Genomic DNA, 19,831 nt, shown 5'->3' with positions numbered 1-19,831 from the left:
AGTAGAGAGTCGATTATCAGAAATGTCAATTATCAGATCCAGCCTTCCAAAGTTTTCTGGTAGGAAAAATCATTGTCTGAATTTGTAAACATTTTATGTATTTGCTTGAGCATATTTTTTGAGCTTGTAGCCAGCTCGTGTGTGAAAAGTATTCATGTGAAGTTGTTAATCTTGCCGATTATTCTCACTGATGGGTTGGAGCCGATAGCAAGCTCAAGGTTTGCCAGTAGCTCGAGACCAGCCCCTTATCCCACCATGCACTGCTAGAATTACCTTGGATCTAGTTTGCCGCGGCAAGAGAGATCTCGGTGATCCAGATAGCTCGGACCATTTTAGAAACAGTAGGTTTTTAAAAAGTTTTTAAAAAAAGTTTTCCTTTTTGATATATTTATGTAGTGTGTGTTAGTTTTATTATTTTTAGATAGTTTAGACAGTTTAGATAGTTTAAATTGTTTTAAATTAGGGACTTGGCTTTTTAGTTTGTGTGGGCCTTTAGCCCTTTTTCTTACTATTAACTATCAACTATTAACTTTAGCAGTTAGGTTTTTTCTGTGGGACTCTCAGTCCCATATTTGTATTATATTTTTATTTATATATTTTTATATATATTACTATTGTAGATAGTGACCTGGTTGGACTTAGTTGTTTGTGAATCTATTTACTGTTTTTTTCTCAGTATGTCAGAGGATAGGGAGAAATCCCATCCCAAATCGGGTTTTAAAAAATGCCCAGATTGTGGGCAGAAAATGTCCATCACTGATGGACATATTCAATGTGTCTACTGCTTGGGGGCCAAGCACCTCCAAGACATCTGTAGCATTTGTCACTCCTTCTCTTCAAGAGTACTCTTGGAGAGAAGGAGGAAACTTATAGACAGAGGATTGCTACAGCAGTCTTTTTCAGAGGTTTTGAATAGCCATGAAGGTGCTAGTATGTCTTTCAAATCTTCAAAATCCAAGTCTTCAGATAAGGTATCCAAAAAGGCTAAAATTTCAGGAGGGGGTCATCAGTTCTACAGTCATTGGAGCTGAGTGTACCTTTGATTCGGAGCCAGCTTTCAGTATTGGAGCCGGTCTCCGAAGTTCCTTCTTCACCGCTGCTCCAGTCAGCACCTTCGGTGCATTCAGCTAAGTCTTCAGTCAACCTTTCAGATTTGGACATGGATCGGCTAGTGCAGAAGCTTTTACAGGCACCAGGACTTGCCAAATTGTTGTCAGCCCTGACCAGCTTGTTGGTGCCGAAGACCATGGAGCCAAACTTGTCTACTTCTCCTCCGGGCCGTACTGGACTGTCGGAGCCGAGGGAAGTCGAACCGATTGTGGCTGGACCCTTGGAGCCGATATCCATTCCAGGGTTATTGGCTCCATCTACTCGGATGTCCCCTGCGCCGACTGATGGCTCTAGGAGCAGACGCTCTCCAGTCAGGTCCGGGGAGGATAGTTGCACTGACTTGGTGCCAACTCTCCCTCTTGGGGCTTCGGCTCGGATGAGCTCGGCTCCTACCTCAGGCTTGGAGCCCAGGGTTTCGGTACGGGAGGATCGGATGGTACTCTCGGGTCCGTCCACTCCTCCTCTTCGGAGCCATTGTTCTTTTGATGCTATGGGGAGAGTTTTGTCTCCAAAGACAACATCAGCATTGGTTCAGCTTTCCCTCTCCCCTCAAGCTCCTGTGTCTACTTCTGCATCTACCGAGCCCTCTAAGTGTAGAGACCCAGAGCCTCAAGTACCCCCACAGGGTGTCCCCTGCTCTTCTGAGACCTCCCCAGACCCTCCCACTGAGGAGGTGCCCAGAAAGAGACTGTGCAAGAGGAGGCACTTAGACTCCCCACAGGAGTCTTTGACATCTGACATGGACTTAGATGAGTCAGAAGGGTCCCCTCGGTCCCTCTTTGAAGATATCTCTTTTGCAGAGATACTAGAGATCCTTAGAGGGATGACGGGCAGTCCAAGACCCCTATTGAGGATGAGTCTGTGCTCTTGAAGGCTTCTGGGTCTCAACCTTCCACTTCTTTGGTGTCTCTGCCTTACAATGAGCTCATGGATCTGATCTCTCGTAAGACGTGGGAGTCACCGGAGGCCATGGAACCTGTCCCTCATAGACCCAATAAATTCATATCTGCCCCAGTCGATGAACCTTTTTTGACAAAAGGAGTGCCTGTGGATGTCATGGTTGTGGCTGCAGCCACCAAAAAGGAAGTATCTGAGACATCCTTTTCTATCCATCCCCCTAACAGAGATTCTGGGGTTATGGATAGATATGGGAAGCGCATGTTTAGTTCAGCGACTTTTTCTCTGTGAACACTGAACTACTTGACCCATTTTACAAGACTACAGAGAGAGCTCCTGAAAGAACTAGGAGATACTCTCCAGGGTACAGTAGCTGCAGGAGTGGCCGACAAAGTCAAAGCCCAGCTCGCTACCCTTAACTCAGTAGTGAACTCGTCCATGCGTCTCATATCCTATGCAGCTGATGGTTCAAGTAGAGCTGCTAGTTCAGGCATTGTTCTTCGCAGACAAGCCTGGATGCATCTCTGTTCCTTTGTGGAACCCTTCAAGTCTTCTTTTATTAACACCCCATTTGATGGCTCATTACTGTTTGGGCCCAAAGTAAAGGAAACTTTAACCAGGTGTGAACAGGAAGGCAAGACTTTATCTGCTGTTGGGGTCCGCTTTTCCATTCCTACTCAGCCCTACCCCAAGGGCCCTAGGGGGGGAAAGATGTGGTTCTGAAAAACTCAAGCAGCCTTTCACGACACACATGGTGAAACCCCCTCTAGAGGCAGAGGAGGGGGTTATAATGGAAGATGCCGCCCCCGTGGCAGAGGGGGTCCGCAGCAACAGGGTGACAGGAGTCAGTTCTTCAGTCAGTCCTACCAGCACTCCTGAAAGGGGGCCCAACTGTTCAGCTCTGGAGGCAGTTGGGGCTCACTTGTCTTTGTACCCAGCAGCCTGGATAAACATAACATCAGATACTTGGGTACAAAGCATCATTTCCAGAGGATATTTCATACCATTCTTTACCCCTCCCATTCCTATCAAAAAAATCCCAGATGTTCCACCCAATCTCAGGGAACAAGCAATTGTAGAGGTCCACAGATTGCTAGAAAAAAAGAGTCATCCAAACAGTCCTAGCAGACCAAGTCAGATTCGGAACTTACTCAAGATTCTTTATGGTACCAAAGAAAACAGGGGACTGCAAGATCTATCATGGACCTCAACAGACTCAACATGTTCGTAAAGAAAGAGAAGTTCCGAATGGTCATGCTTCAGTCCATTCTTCCCTTTTTAGGGAAAGGCAATTGGATGTGCTCCATAGATCTCAAGGACGCGTACTATCACATAAAGATGGACAGATGCTCCAGAGATCATCTGCGCTTCCAGCTGGGAGCCAATCATTACCAGTTTCAAGCCCTGCCCTTTGGTCTCACTTCAGCCCCCAGAGTGTTCACCAAATGCATGGCAGTGGTCACGGCTCACCTGAGGCGTCTAGGATTCCAGGTGTTTCCATACTTAGATGATTGGCTCCTCACTGCTACCACCAGGCATCAATTGACTCAGGCAACACAATACACTCTGACACTCTGCCATCAATTAGGCATTACGATCAACTTCGAAAAGTCTGTCTTATCGCCATCTCAGCATACCATTTTTATAGGAGCAGAGTTAGATACCTCAGCCACCACTCTACGTCTCCCTATCGAAAAAGTCTCCCTTCACCAAAACATCAGCTCACTGGTGTCAAAGAACAAAGCTACAGCAGTGGAGGTATTGAAGGTGCTAGGTTTGATGGCAGCAGCAATCCTGGCTATACCACTCGCAAGTATGCATATGCGAATCCTTTAATGGCATCTTTTCACTCAGTGGTCTTGCCAGAAACTACCAATGCACCACATGATTCTTATCATGGATTCTTGCAGGAGAGACCTTCGAAGGTGGTTGACATCTCTTCATGTTACAGTAGGGAAGACCCTTTGTCCCCCCCCCCCATAGCCACTGTGACCACGGACGCTTCCTTGATATGGTAGGGAGGGGCATTTTCAGGGAAAGACTGCCCAAGGCACATGGACAGATCAAGAATCACATCTGCACATCAATGTTCTAGAGCTGAGAGCGGTACTTCTGGCATTGCAGTACTTTCAGGACTCTCTCCCTCTAAGGACTATTGCAATTCAGGCCGACAACATGTCAGTAGTCTGGTACTTGAAAAAGCAGGGCGAAACAAAGTCTTACCTCCTTTATCGAGAAGCCCCCATGGTTTGGCAATGGGCTGTGTCATCCCAGCATTTTTTGTTAGCAATGCACATCCCGGGGAAATCCAATGTCATAGCGGACAAGCTAAGCAGGGCAATATTACTCCCTCATGAGTGGTCTCTCAATGAACAGGTTGCGGAGTTGATTTTCCACAAATGGGGCCAGCCTTGCTGCAACCTTTTTGCCAGCCACATCAATTCAAAATGCAGACGCTACTTTGCCCTGATACCACCTCCCGGTCATCCCCTGAGAGATGCACTTTTACATGATTGGCCTCCAGGTCTCCTTTATGCATTTCCACCATTCCCATTAAGACCCAGATTTCTACAGAAAGCAAAATCACTGGGAAGGAAGGTTATACTCATAGCCCCCTACTGGCCTTGACAGATTTGGTTTCTGTTTCTTCACCATCATCTGTTGGAGGATCCATAGATCCTGGACCCAGTTCCGGACCTTCTGACGCACCCGTCAGGGGACCTTCATCCTTCTCTACAGTCCCTGAAACTGACTGCTTGGCTAATCCACTTCCCCTAATTGCCAGGCTTCATTCAATTTCAGAAGATACAAGACAGATTCTCTTGTCCTCTCACAAGCCATCTACCAGGAAATTATATGGCAGAAAATGGAAAAGGTTCCCAATTTGGGCTAACGGGAAGAACATTGACCCTTTTCGAGCTCCGCTATCTTTGATCTTGGAATTTTTGACAAAAAGTTTTAAGGAAGGGGCAGCAGCTGCTACAGTTCGAGTTCAGTTAGCTGCTATCTCAAATTTTCACCTTGGTCTTGATGGCTCAAATATTATGAGCCATAAATTATCCAAAACCTTCCTTAAAGGCATTCTTCATATGAGACCTCCAATCAAAATTCCCTTTTCTCCCTGAAATTTAAACCTTATGCTGTCTCAATTTATTCTTCCTCCCTTTGAACCAGCTTTTTCTTGTGATTTAAAATTCTTATCGTGGAAAGCAATTTTTCTTGTGGCCATTACGTCTGCCCGCAGAGTGTCAGAACTTCAAGCATTATCCATCAGACCACCCTACATGATTTTCCATGCTGATAGAGTATCTCTCAGAACGCACCCTCTTTTTTACCTAAAGTCTGTTCTGAGTCAAACATCAATCAGGTCATTGAACTACCAATGTTCTTCCCCAACCACTCTAACAACTTATAATATATGCTGCACACACTTGATGTTCACAAACAGCTCAGATTTTATCTTGACAGAACTAAGGATATTAGGAAATCAGATCAGCTTTCTGTAGCCTTCTCAGAAGCAAGAAAAGGCAATCCAGTGGCTAAAACAACCTTAACTAAATGTTTATCTGATTGTATATCCTTTGTTTATGAAAATGTGAACATGCCTTTAACGCACAAACCAAAAGCTCATTCTACCAGAGCTGTCCCTACCTCTTCTGCTTTTCAAGCTAAATTGCCCCTTGACGATATTTGCGCTGCAGCCACTTGGTCTAAGCCTCATACCTTTATCTCACATTACAAAGTAGATAAGGCTTCAAGGGACAGGTCTTCCTTTGGTTCCACGGTACTGAAGAATATACTCCCATGAGCCACCCAGGATTGAGGGTGCTATGGATGCTACCCATCAGTGAGAATAAACAGCGAGATTTAACAACTTCACATATAAAAGTTATGTACTTACCATAATGTTCCATGTGAGTTGTTTATCTTGCCTTTATTCACACGTCCCTCCCTCCTTCCCCCTCCTGGCTGACTGTTGACTTAGAGGCTAGTGCCATCCTGGTTATTCAATATTTCTCTTTCCCTTTGGGTACTCTTCTTCATAGATATATATGAGAGAGTATGTATAGGTTGTATATATGTATAGACTATTATTCGCAGCAAACAAGATCTGAGGTAATTCTAGCAGTGCATGGTGGGATAAGGGGCTGGTCTTGAGCTACTGGCAAACCTTGAGCTTGCTATCGGCCGTGTCGGAGCCGAGGATCGGCTCAAACCCATCAGTGAGAATAAAGGCGAGATAAACAACTCACATGGAACGTTGTTAAGTACATAACTTCTATTTTATTGTCTATTAGAATCGCCGAATGGTTGACAAGTGAATTCCTGCATGCAGAAAAAAACAAGATTTCGAAAGGTTTTTATCCAGTTCAGTTATATGTTTGATTATCCAAACTACCCTAGGTCCATTTCATTCAGATAATTGACTCTCTGCTGTACCACAATAAAGCAGCTTAAATATGAGAAATTAATTAAAATTGGAGAAGTAAGGAAAAAAGCTGCTTTACTTGCCCAGTGTAAAATTATTTTTTTTACATGCGTCTAGGTAATGAGTATAAAGTACATTTGGCAAATGTGTGAACTACACCAATGAGCTTCTGATATGCACAAATCTAATTGGTGAGTACAAACTGATTCAAAAGACAGGAAAAAAATGTGAGAGCAGATTGCATTCTGGGATGGGACTGCCAATCAAGCATGTTAGCTAGCAGAGTAATTGTCCATCTCCGTGTGGCAGAAGAAGAGAAGGTGGCAGCACCCTACCAGCATAATATGATGCTAACCTCTGGTATGTTTTGTGTGCCCCAACCTTCTCCTGATTGGTGGGTATGTGTGATGATGCATGCTTCACACTGGCAGAATCTGCATGAACAGAATCATGCTAGTTCTTACTATGATAATCAGATGTTTCTGCTTCTTGAATATGTGTGGAAACATCTGCTAGCTGAAGAGATGGCCACTAGCCAGTGGCTTTATTTAATTAAGGTAAGAATGATCTTTAATTGATGCTGCTGTATAATACTAACAATCACTGCCCAAAAATGGCTCAAAATGACCCGCATCCAGTGATATATACCCAAAATGATCAGCAAGCTGTGATGATTTTGGGTTAATCCTGCTTTAATCATGGTTGGGGAGGGGGTAATCAGTAGTAGTATATTATATACACAAGAACATTTACATTTTTATCTTTTGGTCTTTTCTTAGTTAACCACCAAAACGAGTAATTAAATAATAAGGAATCTATAGACACCAACTCTGTTATCAATTATGTTTTGCATGCTGGTCCTAGAAAAGCTAGGTTACATAAAACTGCATTCTCCATTAAGGATATAGATCAGCAGTTTTAGCCTCTTTATTGATCTTGCCATCATAGCATAAGTAGATGCTGACAAGGCCAATAAAAAGGCCGAAATATGCATATCCACAGCTAGTGGGGGTTGGCTTTGTTAGCCCGATTGTAACCATAAAGACCTGAAAAGTAAAAAAAAAAAAAAAAAAGTCAATGACATTCAGAAGCCATGCAGCTGCAACACTTGATGTACTTAAGGGGTCATTTTTGTATACCCTATGGGCCTCCATTACAGGAGGTTTAATGTGTTAGACAGTGAAAACTCTAACTTAACTGAGTTTTCTTGATGTTTTTACTGAATGGTTTGTATCTGTGTCCTTAGACTTTGGTTTGGATGACTTTTTGAAAAATAAACCTACAAAACACTTCATATAAATCAGAGTATGGAAGTAGAGAGAAAACATTTTATATATATTTATAAATCCAATACATAAAAAATGATCCTCATTTTAATACTGACCTTTTATTATTGGCACTATGTTCCAAACTGAAATTGGCCCCAAGCTGGCAAACTGTCCCAGTGAACATTCCAGAAAAAATAATGGCAAGCCAGCAAATGCTAGCATGATGGTGTATGGAATAAGGAAGGCACCTAAGGGAAGAAACATATCAGTTTGAAAACATACAATGTAAGTTGACAAAAAGTTGCAAAGATTGAAAAATTACCATAAGTTGCTAAAACAGCAGTATGTGGCTGTTTAAATAAACTTATTCTATTTGCACGTGTACAAGGTGCTTAGACAATTTTTATGTACTGAGTCCTTCAAATTTTTTTAAGCTAAACTTTGCTTAAATTGAATTTTTTTTAATTAATTAAAAGTCTCAAAATCAGTCTTTAAAAATGACCACTTTCATGTACTAAACAATCATGTTATTCAGTTTTGTATATATATATTTTTTTTCCTATGAACAATTATTGTATGATTTTCTGCCTAGGTACCAGCCTTTATGCTACTTATAAAAAACATAGCTCTAAATAATTCTATATGCTTTTACTCTCAGTCTCTGCCTGATACCTGCCAATCTGTTATCTCAAATATTGGAGACAAAATCACAAATAATAATGGACAAAGGCCTCAAACTAAGGATGCTTTCTAACTACACATACTGTTCATTTAACTAACTGATAGTTGAAGAAGACCTGTGTTGTTTTGCATTTTCTGGAGAATGACAATTTTGAAACTGCAATTTTGGCATTATTTAATTACTTTAATCTTTTCTGTTTGATCATAAAATCACACTACTTATGAGACAGAGAGGGTTGGGAGGGTAGCCTAATGGTTAAGGTGTTTGCCTTACAAACACAAGGTGCAGGGTTTGAGTCTCACAAGGGATAATTGGCTAGGCTCAAAATGGCTCACAAGGGCAGTTAGCCTTCTACTAATCTATGAACCTAATCTTTGAGAGAGAGAGAGAGTGGAAAAGTCAGAGGTAAATTTTATTATTCTCATAAATAACAGTTATTTATAATAAGCTATATTTATAGCGCATTTATTTATTTTTTATTTTTACTTTCATATTTAACCAGGTAAGTACCATGGTCTGAGGCCCCTTTTCAGGCATTACTCAGGCCAGAAAGGCAAAAAATAGAGAAGCAATTATAGCCAATGATAAAATTTTAGTACAATAATAAAATGGAAAAACTTAAAAAAAAGACCATAATGAACAACACAGGAAAGTAAAATGTAATAATTTGAAAAAAAAATCAGTTTCTTTCAAAATTGTCCATGTTTAATGTTTGTCTGTTACTCAGTTATGGATTTGTACCTCACATATATCCGTAACTGCTGCAAAACTACACTTTAAATTTTGATAACCAGATTAATGTTTACACTTGCATTCATTTTACAGTCTGGCCCTGAATTCCAGGGAAATGCTCTGCAACTTTGATTAAGCCATTCTTTCCCTTCTTTGTAATTTTTTATACTGTGATGATATGAGTTATTGCCAGCTATGCAGGAGGAGTAGGGCAGTCGATGTGTAACATATGGCAACATAGCTAGCTGGAATTTTGTAAAGAATTCCATGTCATTTGCATATCAAACTGATTTGTACAGGTGCTTGTGCTAAAAAAAAAAAATGTGCCAACAGTGTGTGCTGGACACACACACAAAAAAAATACACCTGTATGTCAGACTGTCTTATAACGGTTGAAACTAATATTGTAACAGAAGATACTGGAAGAGAACAGGTTAAACTGAGCCCCAGCTAACTTTTAGAAAAATATCTTGAAGGTAAATTACCTGGTTTAGGCTATAAAGATTGTATCTTACAGCTCTGATTGCAGATGTGTTAACATTGGGTCTACTTCATTTCACCTAACTTCCAGTTCACTGACTCCCATTTGACTGAGACCAAATGACTGACATTTCATTTCACTGACACTTCATTTCACTGACACTTCATTTCACTGACAGTTCATTTGACTGACAAGTATTATTAGCAAGAAAATGTAATATGCCCCCTTCCCCACTGTAGTGCGACCCTGGAGTTAGAATATATAGTTGGGGGTGTGGGGGGCACATACTTTTCTTTTACTAAGCAATATTATATCAAAACTTAACAATATCACATGAAATGAAGTGGGGGGGCTGCGCCTCCCACACCCCCCCAACTATATATTCTAACTCCAGGGTCGCACTACAGTGGGGAAGGGGGCATATTCCATTTTCTTGCTAATAATACTTGTCAGTCAAATGAACTGTCAGTGAAATGAAGTGTCAGTCAAATGAAATTTCAGTGAAATGGGGTCAGTGAAATGAAAGTCAGTGAATTGGAAGTTAGGTGAAATGAAGTAGACCCGTTAACATTGTGAGATTTGAGGAAGCCCTTCACTTCAGTAACAACAGCAACTTACTTAAGACCATCTATTAGACTCTCATTTATAAAAACAAACTTAGGAAAATTGAAATTATCTAAAGCCATGCTGATAGAAGATTTAGGCAATAATGACATACCATTAAAATCACTGAAACACACACACACACACACTCTCTCTCTCTCTCTCAGGGTTTACTACATTACACTGAAATGAAAAAAACTTTGGCATGAAGTAAATATCTTGGACACATTTTATTTTTAAACAAGAAACATGTTTTTTGAAGTGTCACTTATGACATAGGCAATCATACATTTATATATATGAAAATAAACCATATTGACATATTTTCAGTTGCAAACATTGTACATCACATATAATCTTCTCTACACTCGTTGTTAATCGAAAATGATATAGCACATTCAATTCCTACCTTCCCTTAAACCTCATTCCTCTTCCAAAGCATTATTCTTGCATGTATTGTTCCCACAGTTTCCATTTTTTCTATACAATTTGCTCCTACCCTTTTCTAAAGATCTGACTTCCAGTTCTTTTATCTCTGTTACTATATTCAAAACTTCTAGTATGGTTGGTTTAGAGTCTGATTTCCATTTTCTAGTAATTGCTTTTTTGGCAACCACAAGAATTAAACTCAGAAAGGCCTTACCGTGTTTAGGAAATTCCAATTTTGTATCACAGCTCAAAAGAATCATTTCCTTATTAGTTATACTGATTTGCTCACATGGTATTTCAGGCAAACTCCTTGTTTGGAAAGGCAATCTCTAGCCTGCAGTCCAAATTGATTCTTGGCCTCTTCCCATTCTATTACCATTGCCTGTCAATACCTTGGTTCCTTTTTCAGTTTTCACTAGTAAAGTCCAGTCCACGCTTGCCTATTCTCTGTAACCCTAATTGCAGTCATCCCTATCAGCAGAAATCTTGAATTACATATTCAGTAATCTATACAAATATACAAGCATTATAAATAAGAAGTTTTGCAGGAGCAAGCCCCCCATGTATCCCAGAAGTGAGAGGCTTTTCCCCAATCCATTTGCATTCTCATTCTGAGGTCTCTCAGACTCTTGAGTACTTATTTTAGTAATTTGTGCAAATACAGAAGCATTAAATAAGCAATTTTGCAGTGGTAATGCCCTTTATGTGTTGCAAGTTAGGGGCATTGCTCCTGACCCTTTGCTTGTGTATTTTCATTCTGAGGTATCAAACTGTGAGTAAATCACAATTCTTCAGGCATGAAAATAGTAATCAGTCTTTCTCTGCTATCCATCAACCTGTGTGAAGAATTAACATTTCAAGCATAAACACATTGCTACTGTAAGAAGTGATCAGCCATGTAATAAGAACACAGCACCTTGATCTGAGGCTCAAGCAAACAGAAAAGAGGAAACAATCTGAACAAGTCAATAGAAATCAGATGTGTGTACACACACACACACACACACACACACACACACACACACACACACACACACACACACACACACACACACACAATTCTGTTATTAACAAAAAACTGTTACAATTCACATCACTTTTATATATCCCCCAACACACACACGTATAGACACACACTGTCTGACTTTGGCTTCTCACATAACACAGTAAAATGGTTTCAGAGCTACCTCGAGGATTGTAAACAACTAGTGAAATGGTCCAACAAACTCTCGCCCTTTCTTCACAACCGTACTGGAATTCCTCAAGGCTCCATCCTTGGACCCCTATTCCCTAACATTTTCACTAACAACCTTCACACTGCCTCTTGCCCTGGAACACTCATTCAGTATGCTGATGATTCCACCATAATCTGTACAGCTCAGTCAATGCCAGAACTGCTTTCAAAAAATCAACAGTCCTTTGCTGCACTGGAATCCTGGCTAAAAAATGCCCAACTTTTTCTTAGTACAATGAAGACTAAATTAGTACTCTTCCACCCTAAAACACCTCCCCTGTTACCAATCCTTTCAATATCTTTGCATCTGATAACACTGTCATAGAAATAGCTCAAAACCAAACTTTTAGGAGTAATCATTGACAACTAACTTTCCTTCGACCACCATATACAGCAAAATATAAAGAAAACTCATCAAAAACTGGGAATCTTGCATAGAAACAAACATTTCTTAACTACAGCAACCTAAGTTTCCCTAGCAAAAACCTTTTGCTTCCTTTCCTTCTTTATGGTGCCCCTATTGTAACTAATTTACAAACATCTACCCTTACCAAGATGGAACAGTGCTACAATAAACTAGCTAAGTTTACCACTAACTCTAAATATCACAGACATCACTGTGAAGTGCTACTAGAACTAAACCAGCTTGAACTTCCCAACCAACTTGCTTTTATTCAGCTATCTACTTTGCACAACCTTATTTTCAAGCCTACTGCCTGCCCTGCACTAGCCAGCTTAGTCACACCTTATACACCAAATCCCTAAACAAAGAAGACAAAAATCTCTTAGCTATCTCAAAACCCACAAAAAAAAGTCAGTCTCTGTATTCATATTCTGTCTCTAAACTATGGAACTCACTACCTCTAGCAACCAAGTCTATGACTGGCCTAACCCACTTTAAAGCCTCTTTAAAAACTCATCTTAAAAAAACATGGCTCTGCTCCTGTATAAATCTAGCCTAATGCTCAGCTCTTCCTCTTCTGCCACACTAGCTTCATTTTCTTCTTCTGTCGCATCTCACTACTTCACAGTCTACAAGATCTTAATGTCTCTCATAACTCCTTCTTGTTTCTATACCATATCCTTAAGCTACTGCTCAGACTGTAATGCCTCTACTCATCTTAACTCTCTCACTATCTTTCTGCAAAATGGCAATATTATTCTAGATTAAATGAAGCTGATATGTTTATAATGTACACCACAAGTTACGTAGCATATAATTAGAGCTGGACAATAAACCCAAATTGTGCCAAAAGCATAAAGCTAGGAACATGTTCTAAACTGGCAAATAATTCATTGTTATTCAAATCAATGTGCTTTGTAATTGTTCAAGAAAATGTTCCCACCAGGAGTTTGACGTGACTGCCTCTGTTATAAAACACACTGAATAAACAGAGTAGGTCTTTGGTTTCATTGCATTACAAAACCTCTGCCTTCTTTTACAAGATCGCAATGGCAGGTAGTGCAGACGATAACCCCGCCGTATCAATTTAACTCCTCCTTTACCCCTGCATGCACCCTCCTTCAACACTATAAAAGGAAAAGAAAGTTCTGCCTAAATGTTGTTTGTTCATCCGCAATGCTCACTTCATTTTGTAATATAATTAAAATATGCCTGTGCTTTTTCCTGGTTTCCAGCCCTTACCTTATGTTTTTTCTAAGCACATCTAATAACAATATCTGCTATTTTAATCTCATTACTGTTCAGTGCTATGTGTTTAGGTTGCCCAGAATGATTTTGATCCTTCAATGTTATAGTCCCAAAAATATCAGCTATTTTCTGCCCTAATTAAAAAAATGAATCATTGTGAGTGTTAAAGATACAGACAACTAATCTCATTACTGTTCAGTGCTATGTGTTTAGGTTGCCCAGAATGATTTTGATCCTTCAATGTTATAGTCCCAAAAATATCAGCTATTTTCTGCCCTAATTAAAAAAATGAATCATTGTGAGTGATAAAGATACAGACAACTGGTACAACGCCTTTTACTGTATACCAAAACAACCATATAACACACAGAAACATTTTTACTCTATAGTATTTTATGTCACTGACTTAGAAAACATACTTGCTTTCAATTTTCTCTCTCTGGAGTAATGAACTTAAGTTTTCTGTTTTATTTTTTTCCTTCATCAAAGTTCCATTTATCAAACACTCTCCTTCCACATCTTTTTAAATCTTTTAACCAGGATAACACTGTTCTACTGCTATTTTAACCTCTACTTTCTGAAAAAAAAAAAAACAATACGTAATGAACTTCTGTTGCATAGTATACTGCAATTTATTTCTGGACTGTAAGTACATTATGTAACTTGCTTATTTAATTTTATTGTGATTGCATAATTCTTGTGTTTTGAAGCTTAAGCTCTACATGCATTTTGTTTATTTGTAAATGTTTTTTTATATTGTTTTGCAATGTTGAGCAACTTTAATTTTGTAACTGGGGAACTTTTCAACCCTGGCCTTTTCAGCATATGGGTCATGACTATTCAAACCTTCCTGGTTAACAAATCTAAAGAAAGAAAGAAATCTAACCTACGTTTTTCGCTAATGTGTTCCAATGAAATTACAACTTGGCAGTGTTATTCATTTGTATTATTTTCTACCATCGATAGTATGTCAGTTGGTACAACATTACATCATGTACTCTAGGGTTGGATTCTGTCAGACTCAGTTTACCTATTGTGTGACTCTGGGCAAGTCATCTTTCTATACAATGCTTTAATGTAATCAGAAAAAGAGGCTAGGATTCTCAGTGGCTCCTAGAACCACAAGCTTGCTTAACTTTACATGAAGATCTAAACTTAAATGGCATTAAAGAAGTTCTTGTAAATTATTTGCTGTTTTTTTTTTGGGGGGGGGGGCTAGGGTATTGTCCAGGCTGTTCAAGCAATGATGGAGAAATGCTAATCTCAGACAGGTCAATTTTGCAAACTTGGGAAGTGGAAGAGACCGACTGAGTAGCTTACTCTTCTCTGCTAAAGGAGTCAGAAGTAACTTGTGGAACTCTGCCTATTGATATAGATGAGACCACTGATGTATTGGACCCATTTATGTAGATGAGGTCACTGTGGGACCGTGTCTATTTATGTAGGTGTGATCACTGTCGGATTGGGCCCATTTATGTAGATGAGGTCACTGTGGGATTTATCACTGTCGGATTGGGCCCATTTATGTAGATGAGGTCACTGTGGGACCGTGTCTATTTATGTAGGTGTGATCACTGTCGGATTGGGCCCATTTATGTAGATGAGATCACTGTGGAATCATGCCTAGTTATGTAGGTGAAATCACTGGGACTGTGCCATTATATGTAGGTGAGTTCACTGTGGGATTGGACCAATTTATATAGAAGACATCGCTGGGATATGTCTGTTTATGTAAGTGAGGTCTCTGTGGGATTGGGCCCATTTATATTGAAGAAATAACTTTGAGACTGTGCCTTTTTATGTAGGTGAAATAACTGCAAGATTAGACCTGGCTGTTAAACATTTCTGCTGTGACAAGGTCATGGTAATGGATGAGATCAGCAGAAAATGCTGAAAGCACTGAACACTGTTAGCATGGCACGATCAACATGCCCTTTTAATGGTGTGTCAAAAACAGGGTCTGTACATATGAAATGGCAACAAGAAAGGGGGACAGCATGGTGCATTCCAGTTATAGAGGAAGCATACTCCCCCAGCCTTCATGGGGAGAAACTCTACCAGTTGCTGGAAGGGATACTTCATCCAAAAGTTATGAAATCTGGAGAAGCAATTCAGATTCTGTACTGAACATTGAAATGTAGATCAGCTCTTTCTAATTGCAGATATATTATTGCTGTTACAGCAATGCACTGGTAGTGTATTTGTGTGTGTGTGTGTGTGTATATATATATATATATATATATATATATATATATATATATATATATATATATATATTCACTTCATAATCTCGAAATACTGAAATCTCGAATTTCAGTTTTTTTGAGACCATGAAATTGAATCCACACAACACTAAAACAGCAAAACCGTGAAGCCCAAAACTATGAAATTCAAAACACCTAAAACACAGCACACACCAGACCACACACATACCACAACACTCACATTGCAACATAAAACAACACACATCCACAAACCTACAACACAAGTAGGGGGGCAAGCCCTCCTGTACCCCCACAACCCCCTACTTTTATATACTAACTCTGAGATCGCGCAAACAGTAAACAAAAGCAAACACACACATTCTACAGTCCCTCACAGACACATCACACATATCAGCACACTCACATACACTCAGACTCCCACCCAAAACCCTTACAAAACACTCACTTACCTGACATAACACCTAAATCCACATGCGGCACCACACACCATCCACATACAATCCCAGATATTACGTAGCGTAAAGCCATAACAGCGAATTCAAGATATTCGAATTCGAGATTATGCACTTTTGCCATTTTCAAACTTCAGCTTTATAGTCTCGAGATACTGAAATTTGACATTTCAGTATTTCGATATTATAAAGTGTTCCTATATATATATATATATATATATATATATATATATATATATATATATATATATATATATATATATATATATATACATATATATCTACCAGCTACTCTTCAACCCACCTGGACTTTTCCATTTTCACTGGGCCCGGTTGTGGATCCTAAGGATGTACTGGGTCTCGGGTGATTTTTTTCTTATGTCCTATCTGATTTCCTTTTTCCCATGTACCATGCTCATTGTTTATGTCCAAGGGCAACTCTTTGAACCATGCCCCCAAACCTCCCCCACCTTAGGGAGCATCCTACCTGGGATGGGCATAGCCATCTCTTTCCTGCAACTCTATCAGTCTCCTAAGCCACTAATCAGACCAGGTTTGGCTGGTCTGTAGTCAAGACTTTATCAAGCTATGTCACCAGAGAGGATATAAAAATAATTTATTAAGACTGTTTCATTTGTCAGGAAAGGTGACTGTGATCCATAACAATATTCTTTGAATGTGTCCATGAGGGGAGAACTCGTACAATAAAGGAGCACCACAGCTTAAGGGCAATTTCTTCTCCATTTTTCTATTACTTCGTTACAAATAGTTTAACCTAAGCTAAAGCTGTATACCTCAGACAGTGATTTTCAGTTGTGTTATATGTATAGTAAAGATAATGTTATACCACTTATTACTACCCCATCCCCGAGTGATGTGCAGTTGGGTAATGTTAATTTACCTTGAACAGCTAGCCTGTGAGGAATCAGGCAGGCATTATATGGAAGCATAAATTGTGATTGTATAAATTTAGTCTGAATAAATATTTACTTATCAATGAAATAGAACAAGGCAGCCAAACACAGCTAAAAAACATTAATTTATTAAAATGCAGGTGGTAAGTGCTCTCGTGCGGATACACTGCACTTCATCAGACCATAGAATAAAATAAAACTAAACAGCAAACATTTAAATAACCTAATCAACATAGTTAATGACTCAAAGGGCGTGCCTTTAAGACAGGCTTTAATGGTATACATCCATTCAAACCTGGTGCTCTGTGTGCAGTAAGTCTAATGATCCATTTGGATTCAGCCAATTCACATTTATTTTTCAGATCTTCTTCCCGCTTATCAGCTTCAATCAATTGCAAAACTATAAAAACAAGTACATATCCTGGTTTATCACGAACATGCTTGTACAATACACTGGTGGGTTCTTGCCTACGTATATAACCCAAATGCTACATTATATGCTCCTTAAAGGAGCGTTCAGTCTTTCCTACATAAAAACATGAACAGCCTCTACACTGGGCCAGGTAGACTAAATGTATGGAGGTACAATCCGCATAAAACTTGGGCTCAAACATATACCCAGTATTAGGATGTAAAAAAGTCTTTTGCTCAGATATAAATTCACAAGCTTTGCATCTCCTACAAGCATAGGTACCCCTCCTATCTGTCCTGATCAATATTGTAACATAACTCTCTTTAATTTGCATCTATTCTTAAACCTAAAAGATGGACAACATCCAACTAAGTATTTAATATCATCATCCACTAGTAACAAAACCCAGTTCCTTTTAATAACATCACATATAGTTTTCTTATCATTGTTACAGGTTAAAGCAACCTTATTCCTCACACACTTATTGGCCGCCATACCCTTTCTACATCTACCATCCCCTGCTATTCTAGATGAATAAAAGGGTTTAGCCCTACAATTACGAGCATAAGTAAAATCTAACATATTCACAGACACGTCATTTTTACTGTAGTCCCTATCTCTAAGTTCATCCTGCAGACACCCAACTGCTCCAACAAAAGCCTCATCATTGACATGCAAATGAGTTCTAAAAACCTGTCCCTTAACCTGTCCCTTAACAATATTGCCAAAAATATGGCTAGGATGCATAATAGTACGGTATAAGAGATTGTTCTTATGACAGTTTTTCCTAAAGAGTGCAGTCTCAATAGAACCATCATTCATTTTGATAATCTCAACGTCTATAAAATCTATTCTATCAAAGGCACCCTTCTGTGTGAACCTCAAGAAAGAGGTAGATGAATTCAGATAATCTACAAATTGAGTTAATTCTTGCAATGTGTCTCCCGATAGTAGGAAAATGTCATCCATAAATCTGCGATACAGTTTAATAAGTTCATTAATCCTATTACTTCCAAGGACAAACTCTTCCTCCCACTGGACATAACTAGGTTGATGTGGCTATTGACACAGGCTATGCCCATAGCCATGCCAACCCTCTGCCAATAAATACAGTCATTAAACATAAAAACATTATTCTCAAGAATAATTTCCAACAAATCAAGAAAACCATATCTCTCGAATATGAACTATACTTCAGTAAAGCTAATCTAACTACTTCAATGCCCTCACGGTTGGGCATAACAGTGGACAGAGTCAATACGTCCAAGGTTACTAACCAATAATCAGAAATAACAACACTCCCAATCATTGAGAACAAATCTCTCAAGAAATGTTCAGTATCCTTAAGGACAGAGGGGAATCTTAGAAACCAATGGCCCCAACTTATCTTGCACAAACATCGAAAGCGGCTCAGTTAACCAACCCCTTCCCAGTACTATAGCCATTAAAGAAGGTCAATGAAGCCCCTTATGCACCTTAGGGAGGCCATAAATGCAGGAAATAACTGAAAACTCAGCTGTAAAATAGGTAAAAAGTTCAAAATCTAACTTCCTACACATCAGAGCATCATGCAAACAATCACAAACCCTTTTAGTCATTGAATCAACATCACTCCTAGAAATATTCACATAGGTTAAATCATCGCTTAACATTGCTAACATACTCTCGACATAATGCACTTTATCTAGCACAACAACAGAACCACCTTTGTCAGAGGAACAAATTTGTATATTCACATTAGTCTTTAACTCTAAAAGTGCTTTCCCTCTCATCACTATCCAGATTACAAAACATTTTGCAACTCATATCTTCAATATCTTTCTCACATAATTTAATAAAAGACTCTTAAGATGGAGCAAGTACAGAAGAAAAAACACTAGGTTTCTTATAAATATCCCTTTTGCAAACATTGCTATCTGTTACATTACCATAAATTTTGGTCAACATAACATTCCTCTCAAAGCAACATAAGTCCATAACAATGACACTGAAATCAGAGGGGCCAGTAGGTATAAATGACAGGCCTCTCTCCAAAAGTCAGAATTGTGCAGCAGATAATGCATATCCTGCTAACTTAACCACTAACGAGTCCCTATTTATCCCAACAACTTTGGGTAAAACTTCCTTCCTTGATCCGGCAACATATTCTTCCTTGACTGCGAGACCGCCCTCTCCTGGGCATGTCTAAGCATTTGAATATCACTGGAAGCCTGGGAAAAGAATCGGGGTTAGCCAAACTGGCTGATACAGAAACTTGATAGCCAATAATGCAAAATATGAGTCTGAGAATGGTTAAGTAGAGGGTAAAAATG

General features: G+C 39.3%; 1 protein-coding gene across 1 annotated transcript in view; it reads right to left on the bottom strand.

Moving 5' to 3' along the window:
* The window catches only part of SLC6A14 (solute carrier family 6 member 14), a 357,534-nt gene that overhangs the window by 271,362 nt on the left and 66,341 nt on the right, over window positions 1–19,831 (bottom strand). Inside the window, exon 3 of the mRNA XM_044057456.1 lies at window positions 7,821–7,952. Coding sequence (XP_043913391.1) covers window positions 7,821–7,952 — 132 coding nt within the window. The remainder of the gene's footprint in view (window positions 1–7,820; window positions 7,953–19,831) is intronic.

The sequence above is a fragment of the Protopterus annectens genome, chromosome 15.part0 (genome assembly GCF_019279795.1).
Source record: "Protopterus annectens isolate FY-2018-M chromosome 15.part0, PAN1.0, whole genome shotgun sequence".
NCBI lineage: Eukaryota > Metazoa > Chordata > Ceratodontiformes > Protopteridae > Protopterus > Protopterus annectens.
This window is presented reverse-complemented; position numbering and strand designations above follow the sequence as displayed.